Source organism: Diabrotica virgifera, chromosome 8 (assembly GCF_917563875.1).
Source record: "Diabrotica virgifera virgifera chromosome 8, PGI_DIABVI_V3a".
Lineage (NCBI taxonomy): Eukaryota > Metazoa > Arthropoda > Insecta > Coleoptera > Chrysomelidae > Diabrotica > Diabrotica virgifera.
The window spans coordinates 36,133,831-36,151,753 of NC_065450.1; the positions used below are offsets into that span (position 1 = coordinate 36,133,831).

Sequence of the window (17,923 nt, forward strand, 5' to 3'; positions counted from 1 at the left end):
TACGTTAACATCTGCCAGTAACATGGCAAAATATACGCAAATAACAATGATCATTGCTACAAAGGTATAAATATGTAGGATAGCCAGAAGAGTTGGGAATAAAACTATACATAACCAAGACCATCTTGAGGTACATATAATAATATGTAAGCACTACGAGCCTAGTAGGCCCATGGCTTGATGTACTATTCTTTTCCACTCCCTTTTGTCAGTCGCTTTTCTTTCCCAGCTCCTTACGTTAAGTCTTCTCATATCTTCCCTAACTCCATTACTCCATCGTGACCTCGGTCTTCCTCTTCGCCTTTTCCCTGCCAATGCACTAGATAGTACCATTCTGGGAATTCTAGATGGAATCATCCTCTGCACATGGCCCAACCATCTAAGTATTTGCGCCTTAATTACTGCTAATATGTTAGGATCTTGATAGAGCCCAGTTAGTTCCTTATTTGCTTTTCTTACCCATTGTCCATTTAAGTTTTTCACACCGAAGATTTTGCACAGTATTTTCCTCTCCCAAACTAATAACAACTCTTGGTGTCTTTTTGTTGTGACCCATGTTTCAGAAGCATACGTTACTATCGGCCTTATTACGGTCTTTTAAGTTCTTAGTTTTGCTTCTTAACAACCCATTAAGAGCAAATAGAGCGCGGTTGCCCGACATAATTCTTTTTTGTATTTCTTCTTCACAGTTAGAATCTCTTGTGAAGACAGTTCCTAAGTACTCAAATCTTTCAACTTCTTCGAATTTATACTGTGTTCCCTTCGCTGTTGTCATTGTTATGTATTGCCCCCGAACGAATTGCTTATTTATCCATTCCATATACTTTGTTTTGCTTCATTTATATACAATCCTTTTGTTGCTGCCCTCTCCTCGAGTTTCCTGACTGTTTCTTAAAGTTCAATTTTGTTCCTAGCCAAGATTACCAAATCAAATGCCAAGAACTAATGTTTTTTGTGGTAGATCACACCTGTTCTATTAATGTTCTTTTCCTGTATAACCTTTTCTAGTAATATGCTAAACATTATAGACGATTATGGATCACCCTGCCGCACTCCTTGTTTGACCTCAAAGTTTTCTGTTATAGTATTGTTTATCTTGACTTTGTTCATTGTTCTTTGGAGAGTTAATTTTACAATTCTAATAAGCTTTGGACAAACGTCCATGTCTTGCAATACTGTGAATAATTCGCTTCTTTTGACTCGATCGAAAGCCTGTTTAAAGACAATGTAAAGAACCATGGTGTCTTTATTATATTCGTAACTTTCAGCCTGTATTTCTCGTAGTGTTAAGACCTAATCCACAGTACTTCCACCTTTTCTGAACCCACATTGATATTCTCCTATGTTTTTTCAACCTTCGTTGTTAATCTGTTTTTAATATGCATAGCCAATATATTTTACGTTATTTTTAGCAGCGCTGGCTATGCCTCGATTATTCTGACAATCAGCCATATTTCCTTTTATGTGAATAGGACACAGTATTGCTTCCCTCAGGTAGTATTTATTGTTCCCATATATTATTAATTAGTTTATGGATTTTACCTACTAACTGATTTCCTCCAAATTTAATCGTTTCAGCCAATTTCGCTTACAGTCGGAGCCTGCTCTGCACTCTGTTGATTTTGTATTTCATTAACCTTTAACTACACGCGCTGGCGTATTTTGTACGCCAGATATAAGAATTCTACTGCAAATATATTTAAAAATTTAATTTTTGACCTTGTTTATCTCTCTAACCTATCACTGGAATGTGCTTTACAATTTGGTTTTAGTTTCATTATAATCGGCGTTCTGGGAAGATCGTAATTTACAGTATAGTATTTGTTGTTTACGGTGGTGGACAATATATGCCACGATTATATTAATATAAGTCGTAATATAAGTACACATTTCAATTGTTTTTTAGTTATTATTGCACAAAATATATTTTTCTTTATAAACAATAATTTTTCTCCTGTAAAAAATCACATTCCAAAAAAATTTGTATTAGTAATTTTATTTATCATGGAATCCAGTTATTCCATGATTCCAGTTATAAATCCGAATTGGCTTACTGGGAAGGAACTCCAAGTTACTCCTGACGCCGAATAAGGTTTATAACAAACAACTACGTGTATTTTTCAAAAAAAAAAAATAATAAACAAATCCGCTGTTTTTAAATGTATTTTCTTGTGGCGTATAAAGTACGCCACGCGTGTAGTTATGTTATAACTTGATGCGCGGGTAGTTAAAGGTTAAATACATCCCCTGTTTCCTCGTTATTATCGTCTGTCTTTTCAGGTCCATTTAGAAGCTCATCGAAGTACTGCTTCCAGCGTTCTAATATCTCTGGTTTACCCATAATTATTTCTCCATTTTTGTCTTTAAAATGTGCAGTTTTCGGTTGGTGTCCTTGTTTCTCAATTTTTATCCCTTGGTACAGGTTACTAATTTGATTATTTTTGTAGCTTTCCTCTATATTTCTTAGTTTAGCTTCATAATGTTTCCTTTTTTTTTCTCGTAGTATTTTTTTGGTTTTATTTTTTGTTTAGTGTATTTTCCTGCCCTTCTCTTGTTCCTTGAGTTATCATTTTTAATCGTAGCTTGGCCCGCTCTTCCAATGATTGTTCACATTCTTAATCAAACCATTCTTTTTGTTTTTTCTTTGTGTTGTCATTGGTGCTGGAAATATTTGCTGCTTCTTTAATTACATCTTTTATTGTTCCCCACATTCATTCTACATTCCTTTCATCCACTATGCTCTCTAATTTGTTGTTAATAATTTGTCCATAAAACGTTTGCTCACATTCTGTCTGTAATCTGATTGGTTTGTTTCTTCCGTATTTTAATCTATCTCTTTTTGTTTCGAAGAGTTGATAGTAATTGTTTCATCCATATTCCGACCAAATAGTGGTCTGAGTCCATATCGGGTCCGCTATATGTTCTCACCTTTGTTATGCAGTGTTCTTCGTTTTTATCAATTAAAACATGGTCCATCTGGTTGACTGTACGGCCGTCTGGAGATTTCCATGTTCCCTTATAAATGTCCTTTCGTTGGTGGTACGTACTTTTTATTATAAGTCCCTTTTCTTTGGCAAAATTTACCAGCAAATATCCATTTTCGTTAATCTCTGGATGTAAACTCTGCTTGTCTATAGTGGGCATTAATATTTCTTCTCTGCATATTTTGGCATTAGCGTCTCCAAGAATGATCTTCATATCATACCTGGGTGTAGCCTCATATACTTTCTCTAATTTGCTATAAAATTGCTCTTTCAGATCTATTCCCTTTTCCTCCTATTGAGGAACATATTGGCAGTAATTTAAACATTTCTGTTTCACTAGAAGAATTAATATACCTCTGTATTTTAGGTAGTGATTTTTACAATATCGCACTGTGCAAGAGAAACTAAGATAAGTGGTTTTGAATTGGCGAGTCATATGTTATGATCAGTTCGGTATCATCATAATATATGTTATCATCAGTATGTCATATAAATCATCAGTTCTCCTGGACCATCTCAAAGAAGCGCAAACATTTGACTTCACATTGGCAAGGTAACATTGCCGAAACGTTGTCTACTCTAAACAATGAAACGATGGTTTTTGTATATGTGTATGTGTTTGTGTACTTGGACTCTCTGATAACTAGCAATGGCAATTATTGCTCTTCAGAAATCGACCGTAGACTAGCAGTGACCGCGATAGCTAAATTAATTAAAATATAGAAAGGCAAAACAAAAACAAGGAATAGTAAGTTCAGATTAGTCAATGCCCTTATTTTTCCCACACTACATACGTAGCTGAACCATGGACACTCAAAAAAACTCGATAGGAGTTAGATCAAAGCTTTCGAAATTTCCCTAACAACACAAAACATTCCAGGAATGTACTATCAAAGTTTTATTAATGTTTGAATGTCCTGGACATTCAAGGAACATTCGGTGAATATCTGATTAAATTATTGGTGGTATGTTACCACAAGTCACTCTATGAACATCCTTCCAATGTCCTATATTTTAAGAGAGGCCATTTACTATTCAATTTGCGTTCATTTATAAATTTACCGCGCGTGTAGGGTAGCGTGGTCATCACATTTCATGATAACCTAAAAATTTCTGGAAACTGGAAATTAGTGGCCTTTTTTTTGCTGTTCTGTGTGTTAGTTTTGCTCTGCTCTGGCTGGCTCTCTTTTGTTTAAACAATTATATAAGTATTATAAAATCCTTCAATTTTCTTTTCTTTATGAAACGATTCATTTATGCATACCTGTAAATAGTACCTATTTCTTTTGATTTTTAATTGTAAATAATAGGAAAATTACCATTCATTTTAATTTTTTTTTTAGAATCAGCTGAAAGTGGTCTAAAAAACAGATATGACCAAAAGAAAGATATAAAAAGTGTATTGGCTAGTTGGAAGAAACTCCATATTGTCGATGCATAATAAGTTTACTTTATAAACAAATACTAAGACCTGTATGGACCAAGTAATATAAAAATTATACAAAGATTCCAGAACAAAATACTGAGAAATATTGTAGATGCTCCTTGGTATGTGACATCTCCATAAGGACCGAGGAATGGAACCTGGATATAATAATCAAGAAGATAGCAGGAAGTCACGAGCAACAACTTCATAAGTACGAGAATATTGAGGAAATTCAGCACCTTGATACTACTGGACAAACTAGAAGATTGAAGAGGACAAAGCCTTTTGAACTAGTTTGAGTGTCAGGTAATAGTGAAAAGCAGAGCATAGTGCTTGTGTGCCTGTGTATGTTAGAATAGTGCACGATCTTGTTAGATTAGATAAAAGACGCTATGGGGTAAGCTCTTCATTTTAAGGAACAGTAGTAATTTAGGTTAAATTAAAATTGCTCGTTGGTCAGTTATGACCAGATTGTAATTGTAATGTACAATTCAATACAATGAATCATCATCGTAGTGATGATTATGGAAAAAAATATATGAAAAGATTTTGTGCAATAAAAATGTTTATATCTATCAAGGATGTATTATTTGGTATGGCCACATATACTTCTGGTATATCGTCGGTGATGTGACAATACCTCCTATCTGCTTTTTCATGAATTTTGTAGAAGACGAAAAACCATTTTAGGGTCATCTCCTGTTTTCACATGTAAATTTTGACATGTTTTGTAGTAAGTAGATACATAGTTGAAATTCCTACAAAACATGTCAAAAAATATCATATGAAAACATGAGGCGACTAAAAAAGGTTTTAGTCTCTCTTACAAAACTCATGAAAAAACAAATCGAAGATATTATATCACATCAGCGACTATATTCAGGGAATGTCTAAAAAATATACTGTGAATGTCCAAAGAACATTCGTAGACATTCATGCAATGTTCCAATAAGACATTCAGGGAATGTTTAAAATGCTGACAGAGGACTTTCCTGGGATATTTAGGGGACGTTCTTGTGCTTTTGGGGACATTCCAGGAATGTTTTCAATGTGCTGTGTGTACATTCTAGGAACATACATGGAATGTTTGGTGTTTTTAGGGTTGGCTATACAGAAGAATTCTTCGCGTGGCCTGGACATAATACATAACTAACCTATTAGTTCTGGAAGAGCTTCATGTAAGGGATAGTGTGTTAAAAAAAGTAAACCGACCCTACCTAAATTACTTCGAGCAGCATAGCCAGAAGATTGGGGACCATAAAACTGTCGGTAATAGAAAGATAGGTAAAAAACTAACAATATTTAGAGTGTCAACATGCCCTGACCAAACGTCAAGGAGTACAACGTATGTATGTGTGTATAGATATAAGTAAAAAATCAAACAAAAATATTTCTAAACCAAGAATAAACCAATTAAAATTTTAAAAATAAAGTAATCGTATAATAAAATAATAAAAAAATGTGTAAACATTTTCAATTTCTTTGCAACACGAAAATGCATCAGCTGCATAATACTCTGGTTAAATCGGAGAGTGCAGGAAGAGTCTATACCGGTTTCGGAGATATTTTCCTCCTCATCAGTAGTCCCATATCCTCTTCTCTCCGATTTCCCCAGGTATCATACTTTGGGCCTTTTCGAATTGCAAAGAACGAAATGTCACGGATGAACTAGAGCCATCTACCGGAAAACAAAATAAGTTATCAATTGATGTAGCACAAAAAACGAGAAGAGGATATGGGACCACTGATGAGGGGGAAAAGACCTCCGAAACCGGTAAACACTCTTCCTGCACTCTCCGATTTAACCAGAATATTATGCAGCTGCTGCACTTTCGTGTTGCAAAGAAATTGAAAATGTTTTTACATTTTTAATTGATTTACTCTTTTGTAGAAGTATTAAGGAATCTTTCTTGTTGGAACTTTCACCACGCTGAGCAAATAAGTTATGAATTATTTAAAATTCTCTCATCTTAATTTATTCGGCATCCTATTTGATTTAAAAATTTTGAAAATCTCAGGAGGTGAATCCAAAGAAAGTATTCCACCTGTTGTCAGTCCAGTGGTATGGGAACGATATTTATTGTCGTTTTCTGTGCTACTTCGATTGATAACTTACTTTGTTAATAAAATAATCTTAATTATTTATTCCTGTATCTTGGCGATTATATAAAACTTGATACTCGCTGGTTGTTGTTTAGTTAAAAGTTACCATAAGGCTACGGCTCCACGGGCGAGAAATTGACGCTAGCAGTAGCAGTAAAATGAACTTAAGGTTCCGCGAAACTGAATAGGAGTAGCCGAACTGTACCGACTACGGGACTTGTGCGTAGTCGGTTCAGTTCGGCTATTCCCATTCCGTTCCGCGGAACCTTAAGTTCATTTTACTGCTACTGCTAGCGTCAATTTCTCGCCCGTGGAGCCGTAGCCTAAGGCTACAGTCAGACAAGCGACAATTTACGGCGCTGTGAAAGAAGCAGTAAAATGAAGAGCGAAAATTGGGTCCTATCCTATGTTGATATGTTACTGCGCGATATTTTACAGCTCAGTTTGGCCATCCACTACACTCACCGTGGGACCCATACCCCAGTTAATAGGTAAAAAAAACATGAAAAAATGTTAAGCACGGTTTTGAAGGTGCTAAACGGTAGAGGAGTGATAACTGATGATAATTCCGTGAAGACGTACAGCTAATTTTTCTTCTTATTTTTTTAAACAGTTACAAAGAATGAAAAACTCAGTTTTTTGACGATAAAAGGTTTTTTGTTCATTTTGGAGAAAAATGTTTCAAAGAAATATTGTAGACCTTAAAAAGTTCTTTAATTTGGTGGGACACATATTGAAATATATAAACAATTGACCGAGATAATTGCAAAAAACCCTCATTTTTGCACTAATTTATAAATATTGATAACTTTACTTTTTGCATAATGATATATAATTTAACAACTTTAAATTATGCTATTTAATGGGCTATTTAAGTGTGCCAAATTTCAACCAGATCGACCAAATAGTTTATAAGTTATTCAATTTGTTTATCCAAGAGAGCAATTGTTTATACAACTGTTCTTGCCCTAACAGTGACTCTAGAGATATTTAGCAAATCGCAATCAGTTATTCGAGACTCTATTTTTAAGATATATTAAAAAAATTTAACATTTTATTAAAATTGTTATTAAAAAAACCGTTTGAAAAAGGCCCTACTTTTTAGGTTATAAACAATTAGAATAACTTTGACAGTTTTTATGTCACACGTTTGCATGTAGGCTCACTGAAAAGCTGATGAAAAAATACATATTAAAATAGAAAAATTAATTGTATATGACTAATATGAATGAAGTTATTATTTTTTTAATAAATCAATTTTGCCTTGTTTATAAACATTAAGAGCTGAAAATTGAACATATTGTATTTATGGGAATCTATATTTTATGATCCAGTGTATAGATTGCATAGGCAGTGAAATAATAAAAAAACTTATTATTATAACGGTATCGCTAACTGACGGTACTCGTAAAACACCACCAACGAAAGTGAAGGTGGGAACTGTTCGAGCTTCGCTTCCTTTTTTGGAAAAAAAACTGCAATAAATTATCACCTTCCATAGCTCGCGCAACCTTCTTTTTTTAACTGGGTTAGCTCAAAAAAATAATAAAAACTGTGCAAATTTCAACTTCCGGGAAAATGGGAAAATCCCGTGAAAATCAATTGATTTAATTATACTATAAAAGTTATTGAATTTTACAAGTATTTCGTAAAAATTCTTTAAATTTTATTAAACAAAGTATATTTTTTATATAAGTATAAAATAATTATAAATTAGTACAATACAATGTTTATTTATTTTAATTGCAATAATTAAAAGTATATAAAAGGCCTTAATAGTTTTTAAAAAATTAATTTTTGTTTTATTATGATTTAATTGAAAGAAGCTATTAATATTTGTCTAGGTAGGCATCTAACAAGTATAAAAATAAAAAATAAAACATTGTTTATGAATTTTAATTTGATTATTCTAGTGAACATCTACAACTTCTAAACTTCTCGGCAAGTTACAGTTAGTTCATCGTCTACAAAGTCTGACTCGACATCGTCAAGAACCACTGCAGCGCGTTTGCAACATTTTTTCTCCTGTTCTTCCACTGCACACTCTGCACAGTGTGTACAAAGATCCGTACAGTTTGTACCATATTTTTTACAGCCACATCTTGTACTTTTGCAACCCGTTAAACATTTACATGCTATTTGTTTTAATATCACTTAAGGAGTCAAACAATATAAGGTGTAAATGGGTTCAAAATCCATATCAGTCTTTTTCTATCCATATTGGGTATGGGTAGCATCCAGTTTTTTACGTAACCAGTGTTGTAATTGATGATAAACGCAATTTTTTTTCCCTGTATTTCTTACAAATTGTAAAAATCGTAACTCATTTAATGCCAATATGTTATTGTGTTTTTTTATATGTAACATCAATTGCAGCAGAATACAAAGCAACAATGATATATCCGTTTTTCATGATGTCCTCCTTGTTAGCATTCTCGTCATAAAAAATATTTATCAGATCTAAAAAGTTGTATCACACCCAGTAAAACTATATAAGAAGAACCCAACGTATTTTCTTATATGAGATTGTTTAAACCTATTACAACTATAATAGATAGATAGATTGTCCTTTTTCGCTTTTTTTTTCTTTCAAAATATATGTAATTGTCCGGAACAGAGAGTTGCGTCAATACTATGATTATATCGGTATCATTACAAATTATTACAACGATCTTGTCAGGTTCATATGTATGTTCGTAAAGAGATGTCTGCACTATTAATACGTCTGCATCTTCATCTGCTACTTTAGTTCGGTACCCAGATTTGTTAAGCTCTGCACATAAAAGTTGAATTAATTGTAAATTGTTTTAAATTGGGATTCCATTCTAAAAAATAAAACGAAGCTATTCTCACCTTCACATTCGTTGGCGGTGTTTCACGAATACCATCAGTTTAACGGGTCATGAGTAGTCATGACTTTTTATTTTTTCACCGCATATGCAATATATGAAGTGGATCATAAAATATAGATTTTCTTAAACAACTCATTCAATTTTCAGCTCTTAATGTTTATAAACAATGGAAATATGATTTATTGAAAAAAAAATTCTAACTTCTGACCTATATTGGTCACATAAAATTCTTTTTACAATTTTAAAGTATATTTTTTCACCAGCTTTTCAGTGAACCTACATACAAGCGTGTATCATAAAAACTGTCAAAGTTATTCCAATTGTATATAACCTAAAAAGTAGGGTCTTTTTCAGACGGTTTTTTTAATAACAATTTTGATAAAATCTTAAAACATTTTCAATACATCTTAAAACTAAAGTCTCAAATAATCGATTGGGATTTGTAAAATATCTCTAGAGTCACTGTTAGGGCAAGAACAGCTGTTTAAACAATTGCTCTCTGGGATAAACAAATTGAATAACTCATAAACTATTTGGTCAATCTGGTTGAAATTTAGCACACTGGAATAACCCTTTAATTGGCATAACCTAAAGTAGTTAAATTAAATATCGCTGGGCAAAAAATACAGTTATTAACATTTATAAATTAGTGCAAAAATGAGAGTTTTTTACAATTATCTCGGTCAATTCTTTATATATTTTAATACTTGTCCCACCAAGTTAAAGAACTTTTTAGGATCTACAATATTTATTTGAAACATTTTTCTCTAAAATGTACAAGAAACGATTTATAGTCAAAAAACTGAGTTTTTCATTCTTTGTAACTGTTTAGAAAAAAGAAGAAGAAATATTAGCTGTACGTCTTCACGGAATTATCATCATTTATCCCTCATCTATCGTTTAAAACCTTCAAAACCCTGCTTAACATTTTTACGTGAAATCGATGAATTTTTTCCCTATTAACTGGTGTACCATTTTCGCGCTTTATTTTACTGCTTTTACAGCGCCATAAATTGTGGCTTGTCTGGCCGTAGCCTAAGCAATACTTACGTAATCTTCATGAGCTGGTGCATAGGAATGCAATGGATTGGAATTTGTGGTTGCCATAAACAGTAACAGCCCCAACAATTTCTAAAAAAAAAATAATAATTATGAACTGTTGGTCAAAGGTGAATGAATTATTAAATAACTAACTTAAATTGGTGAAAATAGTCAATTATTAAAAATATATCATTTTCATAATCATCTATATAACACTTTCATAACAAAAAACGGCGAACTATTTTTAACCATAGGATCTATAGTAATCGCACAGCGACAAGCTAGAAGCTAGACTTCATTTGCTTTAACATCTTTTGTTTGACCTGTACTTTTTGGATATTACAAATAGATCAAACGTAATTAGCGAATGTCAAAAATATATTGCTTTCTTGGACGAAAATCCAAATTACCTCTAAATAACAAATTACTTCTATGCAAGAAAGTCCTGAAATCCATTTGGTCATGTGAAGTTAAGTTCTGAGATAGATTAGTCAAAAGATGATAGTCAGATTAAAAATAATCCATGGATTTTTTTAATTAAAAGTTGTCATATGTAGTAAAAGCATCTTATTCTTTTTCTCATGATCATCTTTCAGTGCGTCACAGTTTTTCGATTTCTTTCTAACGCATTAAATTGTATGTGACAGAAAAAAACGTACGTCGCTGATTACAGACATTTACAACATTTATTCTAGTTATTCTAGTTGTCGATAGATAGCGCCATAATAAAAAAAATAATTTTTTTTTAAATAGATAATAATATTACAAATATAATCTGTATAATTTATAAGACTATACAAATCAAAGAAAATACCATTTTATAAATGCAAGAAACACATTTGATTTGTTTTTATTCCAAATTGAAAATAAAATATGACAACTGTCAGATTTAACTAAAATGTCATGTTAGAATAAATTTCATAAATGTGTATTATCACGGACTTACCGTTTTTCCTATCATTTGTTACGCACTGAAAAATGCTCATGAAAAGGACAATAGTGATTTACCATCCAAACTCCACACAACGACTTCACCGTAAATTATCTCTTATTAAAGACAAAATCCAGTAAGACAACTACTATAAAATTACAGTAATATGCTAAATAATCATAACAGCGACCTGAATTAGCGAGATGAATGTAGTACCACTTTTTTAAGTAAAAATATTAAGAAAATAAAAATTCAAAAATGATGATATAGGTAGTTTTAATCTCAGACAGAGCAGAGAAACTGCAGAAACTAATAGATATTTGGCAAAAAGAGATACAGAATTTAAAAATGGAAATGAATCTTAACAAAACAAAACTTATGATAATAATAGTTCAGAAAAATAAGGAAAAAACATATCCTGTTGGTGACACATCCCCCTCCAGGCTGAAACCAAATTTTTTTAATAGCATGGATATCTGTGTTTATAACCTATATGTTTCCTGCAGCCGATTTTTATAATATACATAGTTATAAACAAATGAAGATCAAAAAACGGTAAATTTTCGATTTTTTCGTCTATAACCAAAAAGTTAAGAATTTTAAACAAATTTGAGAGAAAGAAACTTATAAATCGTATAAAAACCTTCAATATAGCGTTCGCTGAATATGTCTATCCTTATTGGTTGCTTAGAAAATTGCAAAATAAATCATAAATTTTGAGTTTTTATAAATATTCATAACTTATGTAAAAATTAACTTAGAACGTTCTTATTACACGGAATGCTGAGACTTCTAGTGCTTAAAACATACCTAAATTTCAAAGCAATTGGCCAAATAGTTTAAAAGGTATTTAATTTGTTTATACCAAATTAATTTTTTTTGCAACGCTCTAAATCAGAAAATGATGAAGTTAACTTAACTAATACTTTGGATAGTTTATGAAAGAATAAGACTTATACTATTAATTTAATTAAAAAAAATGACAAAAAATAACTCTAAATAATGAAAAATTATTTTGCAAAAACATGTGAATTAAAAAAAGGGGGTCTAACTTCGTCCCTAATTGTCCGAGGACAATTGTTTTTCTTTCTAAATGTGTATAAAAATTCAGTCTTTCCAAATATGAAAAAATAATTTTTCTACGAGCATGCAAAATGTCTACTTTCGCGCACGCAATTTAGTTTAGAAAGTTTCACTTTTCCGCACGCGTGTTACTTTTCCGCACGCGTATTACTTTTCCGCACGCGGCTTTTACTTTACGCGTGTTAATTTAGATATGTTAATATGGCCTTAAAGTAATTATAATACATGCAATAAACTAATATTTAGATATTATTTACTAATTTATTTCAAATATATTTTATTGTGTTCCTGTTTTAATGAAATTAACGCGACAATTCGATGGAATAAAATTATTGACATAATATTCGAAAGTCAAATCGGTAGACAATAACAGTCGTTTTGAATCATCGTCATGGAAACCAAGATCGTCGTCATGCTAACTAATTATATTGAAAGTTTGGTTTTGACAACCTTGTCAAAGAATTAATTTGTGTATGTATTTTCATATTAATTAAATTAATTGATTAAGGTTTGGTAATTTTTTAAAAACTCTTAGAAAAAATATTGTTCCTAACTCTTTCTCAAAAGAATGACTTTCTGCACTTGTTAGGAAAACAACTATTTTCTGCGGGTAACGGTCAAAAATGTATTCTAATTGTTTATAAGTAAGCCAAAAATCGACGTGTTTTTGCAAAATAATTTTACACTGTTTAGAATTACTTTTTGTCATTTCTTTTTAATTAAGTCAATAGTATAAATGTTCTTTTTCCATAAACTGTCAGAAGGCTTACTGTAACCTCATAATTTTCTGACTTATAATATAATATTGCAAATAAAATGAATTTGGGAAAAACAAATTAAATAACTCTTAAACTATTTGACCAATTGCTTTGAAATTTAAAATATAATTTAAGCAGAAGAAGTCTCAGCAATTTGTATAATAAGAAGGTTCTAAGTTAATTTGTACATAAATTATGAATATTTATAAAAACTCAAAATTTATGATTTATTTTGCAATTTTCTAAGCAACCAATAAGGATAGACATATTTAGCGAACGCCATATTGAAATTTTTTAGACGATTTATGAGTTTCTTACTCTCAAATTTGTTTAAAATTATTAACTTTTTGGTTATAGACGAAAAAAGCGAAAATTTACCGTTTCTTGATCTTCATTTGTTTATAACTACGTAAAGGAAACATAAAGGTTATTAAGAGGAAACAGTAGTGATCAACAGGTATCAAAAACGCGTTCCAAGGTTGCGGATGTATTTTTAAATATTTTTTGAGATATTTGGCAAAAGTATTCGTAATATAATAAAGAATGGCGGTACAGAGCCCAATTTGAAAAATATATTAATATGTGGAAATTACTCTCTAATTAAATACAATTATAAAAAAACGAGCCTGTACCGCCATTAAGAAGAAAAAAAAAATACACTTTCTTCAAATAAACTTTTTTATTCGATGCCTATAGATTTTGTGTCATTTTGGAACTACTAAAATTTTTTATTTCATTAGTTGTTCCAAAATGACACAAAATCTAAGCATCGGATAAAAAAGTTTATTTGAAGAAAGTGTATTTTTTTGTTCTTTTTAATGGCGGTACAGGCTCGTTTTTTTAATATTGTACTTAATTACAGAGTAATTTCCACATATCAGTATATTTTTAAAATTGGGCTCTGTACCGCCATTCCTTATTATATTACGAATACATGTGCCAAATATCTCGAAAAAAATATTGAAAATTAGAGCCGCAATCTTGGAACGCGTTTTCGCTACCTGTTGATCGCTACTGTTTCCTCTTAAGATAGATATCCATACTACTCAAAAAATTTGGTTTCGACCTAGAGGGGGATGTGTCACGAGAAAAATCTTATTTCTCTGGACTATAAATGAAGATGAGAAAAAAGAAAGGAATACTAATATAATAGTAAGGGAACAAGTAATAGAACACGTATTTGCTTTTGAATATTTGGGAAATATAATAACATATGATGGGAAAATGGACTTGGCAATAAGTAAAAAACTGAAGAAGGCAACTAATAATACAATTTTTGGAAAGTCAGAAATAAACAACAAAACTAAACTCAGAGTATATAACAGCATAGTAAATCCGATAATGACATATGGGGCGGAAACATGGATTGTGCAAAAGAAACATGAATCAATGATAAACACGACCGAGATGAAATACATGAGAAGAATAGCCGGAGTTACGAAGTCTGATAGATTCAGAAATGAAGATATCAGAAGAGATCTGGAACAAGAACCGATAATGAGGAAGATCGAAAACAAACAATTAAGCTGGTTTGGACACATACAATGAATGGGGCAAAAAAGACTTACAAAGAAGGTACAGGAAGCCAAAATGGGAAACAAAAGAAAAAAGGGAAGGCCGAGGAAGACATTGATGGACCAGATCCAGGATATAGGTGAAAGAAGACACATAAATATGAGGGATATGAAGAACCTGGCCACCAATAGAAGCGATTGCTAGAAATGGTTAAAATCGGAACCCGAAATCCCACGTCCTGAAGGGCACTAAGGATTAGGAGAAAGAAGAAGTTATAATTATTATTTGTGATCATTAGGCTGGCAGGTATATGTGTGCCTTTGCGTGCCTCTTATATCTGGTGGAGGTAAGTTTAGGTACATATGCCTAAGTTGGCAGTCTATTAACCAGATACATACTCATTCAATTTTATAACTTTATTTTATTTTCTTTCTGTTATATTTTTAATTTCTCTTCAATTTAGAAAACTAGTAATTCAAAGTGGACATTAGGGTGGAACGAAAAAGGTCAAAAAAATAAAAGAAAAGAAAAATTCTTGTGGCTATCGTTTAAAAGTTGTGTCAGGTGATAAAAATAATGGGTGCTAGAGCATTTTGAAATAACAAAATATCTTGGGGTTCCATATTGCATTTGAAAAATGAAAAAACAAAAAAATTATTTTTGTCGAAAAAATCCATATGGCTCTGATCAAATTTCAATGATCGCGTTTTACCAACTAAGTGTGACATTCTAGAGTGCTTTCTCTTTATTAGTAATGAACTTAAGTTGACAAATAATAATAAAGATACATCTATCGCCGACGTCTTGAATGCCGTTGCAACAAAAGTAGAACAAATATGAATAAAAGATTCTATTCCAACATTATCGCATAAGTGCATTCAAGATATGATTAAAAATATTTATTCAGAATATCAAAATCTTAAGCGAGAGGTACACAAAAACTCAGCAAGCATCTGATTCATAAATAGTGTTTCGAATGCCAATTTCATAAATAGTGTTTCGAATTCCAGTTTCGAAAGGAGTGTAAAAAGTTACTGAATATCGCGGCTTGCAAGTGCCAAATGACTGGAACTGTGTGTGATAAAATCAAGAAAGTACCACAAAATGAGCGAATTTTTCTTCAAGATCAACGATCCTGTCGAAAAATGGCATTTGGACTAGTGGATATTGCAGCATCTGCAGCAATAAGGAAGAAAATGGAAAGAACCATGAAGGCAAAGGCAAGTTCTCAAAAATATAATACTGACGAAATCGTTCTTAAAGCATGTACCGTTGATTCCTCTAATCCTTCCATAAGTAGCAGCTTGTTTGATTCAAATTCTTCTGATGCAGATGATCATGAAGAAGAATTCATTGCTCCTTTGTCAACAGTTACAGTCCAACCGTCTACGTCACAAATACTGCGACACTTCACTTCAATGGCTAGTATGCTTAGCTCATTGCAATGAGCTACCTCTACGTCATCTAATTCAACAGTTAGATGGACGCACCAGTGGACCACTTGGTTTTTCAAGGCAAATAGGGAAACTTCCGAAACGCTGTGAAGAGAAGGCTGTTGTAGATTTTGTCGCAATCGAAAACAACCTAGCAATATAATTAGAAACAACAGACCTTAGTACCGATGAGAAGTACTTGTACCAAATCAGTCAAGCAATTGCTGCTGGAAAATGTCCTAATGATTTGAGCCTTAAAAAACCTGGGAAAATATCACACGCAAGGTGGCTGGCAGTTGATAATCGGTTGATTCGATTGTATGTTGGAACTGAATGTCATAGCCCCCAATTAATTGTGTTAGTAAGTTTCATCCAAAAAGTGTATGCACCAGTTTGGTTTTATATAAAACTGTATCCTAGCTGTTCTGATGGTTCAAAACTATATGGCGAATGATCCATTAATCACGATTTCTACCAGTTGACCAAAGAAAATTTGTCGATGCCGTTATCCAAAGGAATGCTTATTTTGCCCATCCCGAAAATATATTACTCGGTAACATAAAAGATGAACGAAAACATATACGAGAGCTAGGACTACGCAGAGTGCCAAAAGCTAGAGAAAGTCAGAAAGAAAAAAATATCTGGAGATTCAAAGTACCAACATTAAATTTTAGTGCTGCAGATTATTATGACATGACTTAATTTCTATTTCTGGATTCAAAGTTACGGCTCCTCCTTTGCTAAAACATATTTCCAATGAAGATGTAAGGGATAAGATTGATTCTGGGAATTACAACAACATAGAGGTCTTAAACTGCCCTTGTCATACAAAATCCGTGGTAAGAACTGTTAAGTTAGTAACTGAAGCATCAGCTGCTGTTTGTGGACCATAATCAAGGGATGGCTTTATTCGTTCAAAGTTGCAGTCTAGAAATATTATTCCGTTTTTTAACACAAAATCAGACTACAAATCTTAAAATGTATATTGTATCATAAAACAATTATTTAGATTCAAAGAACTGATAAAAAATAAATTTTTGAAATTTTATTTTATTTTTGTTATTCCCCAAAATTTAAATTTAATATGGAACCTGAAGATAGGGTCCACTACAAAAAATATTTCTTGCAGTTTTATTATACATCAAAACACAACTTTTTCGCACTAGCCCTATAAAAAATAATGACTTCTAATTTTTCGTTCCACCCTAGTGGACATGTTTTATTTCACAACGATACATTTCTACCTTGTTCTATAACCTTAGCCTTTTTTCTTCCCTTGTTAATTTTATTTTCATAAAAATTCAGACAACCATTATGTAGGTACTTCAATCTTATTTACTTCACACCATATTAACTTACTCTTATTTTTGTTTTTATTTCCTTTTTAATTTACATAAATTCAGGCAACCAGTTATACTTTTAATTCAATTCCTAGTATGTCATTTTACTGAAATTCCATATCATGACAGTCGATCTCCATATTATTAATACTTATTATTAATACTTTATATTTATTTTATTTTAAAACAATTTCTTTTTTCTTTTTTCCTTATTATTTTCTTCTTTTTGAACAAGTGACGTCATTGCCTTGTTGACAAAATTTTCGCTTTCAATATTCATAGAATTATCATAAATAATTATACTTATGTTATTATAAATTTAAACTGTTTTCTTTCTTATTTATTTATTTAATAGTTAATTAAATTCATTCATTTAGAATCTGTTTGCAACTTTTTTATCCGCTCCGAGCTTCGCTGCTATTGCCACCTACCTACAGGATTACTAATATAACTTTAC

At 31.8% G+C, this 17,923-nt stretch overlaps 1 protein-coding gene across 1 annotated transcript in view; it reads right to left on the reverse strand.

Moving 5' to 3' along the window:
* LOC126889902 (uncharacterized) overlaps positions 1 to 17,923 on the reverse strand; it is a 62,658-nt gene that overhangs the window by 26,583 nt on the left and 18,152 nt on the right. The window contains exon 2 of the mRNA XM_050658617.1: positions 10,416 to 10,496. Coding sequence (XP_050514574.1) covers positions 10,416 to 10,496 — 81 coding nt within the window. The remainder of the gene's footprint in view (positions 1 to 10,415; positions 10,497 to 17,923) is intronic.